This window comes from Eimeria tenella, genomic scaffold (assembly GCF_000499545.2).
Source record: "Eimeria tenella Houghton genomic scaffold, Eth_scaff3547, whole genome shotgun sequence".
NCBI classification, from domain to species: Eukaryota; Apicomplexa; class Conoidasida; order Eucoccidiorida; family Eimeriidae; genus Eimeria; species Eimeria tenella.
The window spans coordinates 1-1,545 of NW_013544494.1; the positions used below are offsets into that span (position 1 = coordinate 1).

At 60.5% G+C, this 1,545-nt stretch overlaps 1 protein-coding gene across 1 annotated transcript; it reads left to right on the top strand.

The window, feature by feature from the left end:
* Window positions 1-140: 140 nt before the first annotated feature.
* Window positions 141-1,340, top strand: ETH_00041815 (uncharacterized protein; the record flags this gene model as incomplete). The annotated part of the gene is made up of 1 exon (XM_013379558.1): window positions 141-1,340. A coding segment is annotated over one exon (1,200 nt), but the record flags the coding sequence as incomplete, so codon positions are not given.
* Between the last annotated feature and the right edge of the window lie 205 nt (window positions 1,341-1,545).

A 1,545-nucleotide genomic window follows, 5' to 3' on the forward strand; every position in this document is an offset into this window, starting at 1 on the left:
TCTCAATGACTAGTGGGGCTTTGCTGCTGCAGTGCTTGTGGCTGCCGCCGCGGCTGCAGCAGCTGCTGCAGCAAGCAGCAGCAGCACGCGTGGGCGATCTGCTGCTGCTGCTGCCCCTGCTGCGCCGCCTTGCCTTCTGCATGCGCTTTGCGCAGCAAGCAGCAGCAGCAGGAGTCACGGTGCTGCCAGCAGCAGAGGTAGGGGCAGCAAGATGGCGCGCGCCAGCCACAGCAGCAACTGCTGCTGCTGATGCTGCTGCTGCTGCTGATGCTGCTGCTGCTGCACCACATCCAGAGAGTGTCTACGCTACAGAAGCAATAGACGCCCTGCAGCAACTGCTGCACTGTGGGCAGCACCAGGGAACTGCTGGTGCTGCTTCCAAGCCTCAGCAGCAGCAGCAGCGCAGCGTAGCTGCCGACAGCAATACTGCAACGCTGTTTCTACGCCTTAAGCTGCAGCAGCAGCAGCAACAGCAACAGCAGCAGCAGCAGCAGCATGCAACTGTCGCTGTAGTTGTAGATGGTGAGCGCTGCATTTCGGCCACTTACTTGCTCGTTGCTGCTGGCAGCAGAGGCGCAGCAACAGCTGCAGCAGCAGCAGCAGCAGCACTTGGAGTGCCTGCTGCTGCTTTCAGCAGCAGCAGCGCGCTGAAGCAGCAAGGCAGCATATTCGCCACCTTGCGATTGGCGCATCCTCCTCTTAGCCTGCAGCTGCAGCAGCAGCAGCAGCAAGAGCAGCAACAGCAGCAGCAACAGCAGCAGCAACAGCAGCAGCAGCAGAAAATGGAGCAGGAGATTAGCATGTGTGTGACGGTGCAACAATACGTTGTGGCGCTGCAGCAGCTGCTGCAGCAGCAGCAGCCAGTAGTTGCTGCGCTGCAGCAGCTAGCGCAACAGCTGCCAGCCTCAGTGGATTGCTGCTTAGAGCCTTTCTGTCCGGCTGACGAGGGCGCTGCTGCTGCTGCTGCAGCTGCATGCGCAGCAGCAGCAGCAGCAGCAGGCGATGAGGAGCCTTCAGTAGCAGAGATTTCGCTGACGAGAGAACTGCTGCTGCTGCAACAGCAGCAGGCAGCTAAAATTGAGGACGACAAGGCGGAGCAGGGTCTGCAGCAGCAGCTGCAGCAGCAACAGCTACAGCAGCAGCAGCAGCAACAGAGGCAGGAAGGACTGTTGCTGCAGTGGAGCTTGCAGCAGCAGCCAACGGTGCTTCTAAAGTGCAACACTGGCGAACCAGGGGACGGTGCAGTAGCTGCTGCTGCTGCAGCGGCTGCTGCTGCTGCAGCGGCTGCTCAGCAAGAGGACACAACTGGGGAGCAGCAGCAGCAACAGCAACCTTGGCTGGTGTACATACACCGCAAAAGGCCTTCAGTATCCTTTGTTGCTGTTCCCCGAGCAGCAGCAAACTCCTGCTGCTTTTCCTTGCTGCTGCAGCAGCAGGAAGTTGCGCGCTGCACGCTGCTGCCAAATCAGCAGCACGTAAGGTGGCAGCAGCAGCAGCAGCAGCTGCAGCACCTACAGCAGCAGCTGCTGCTGCAGCTGCCGCCGG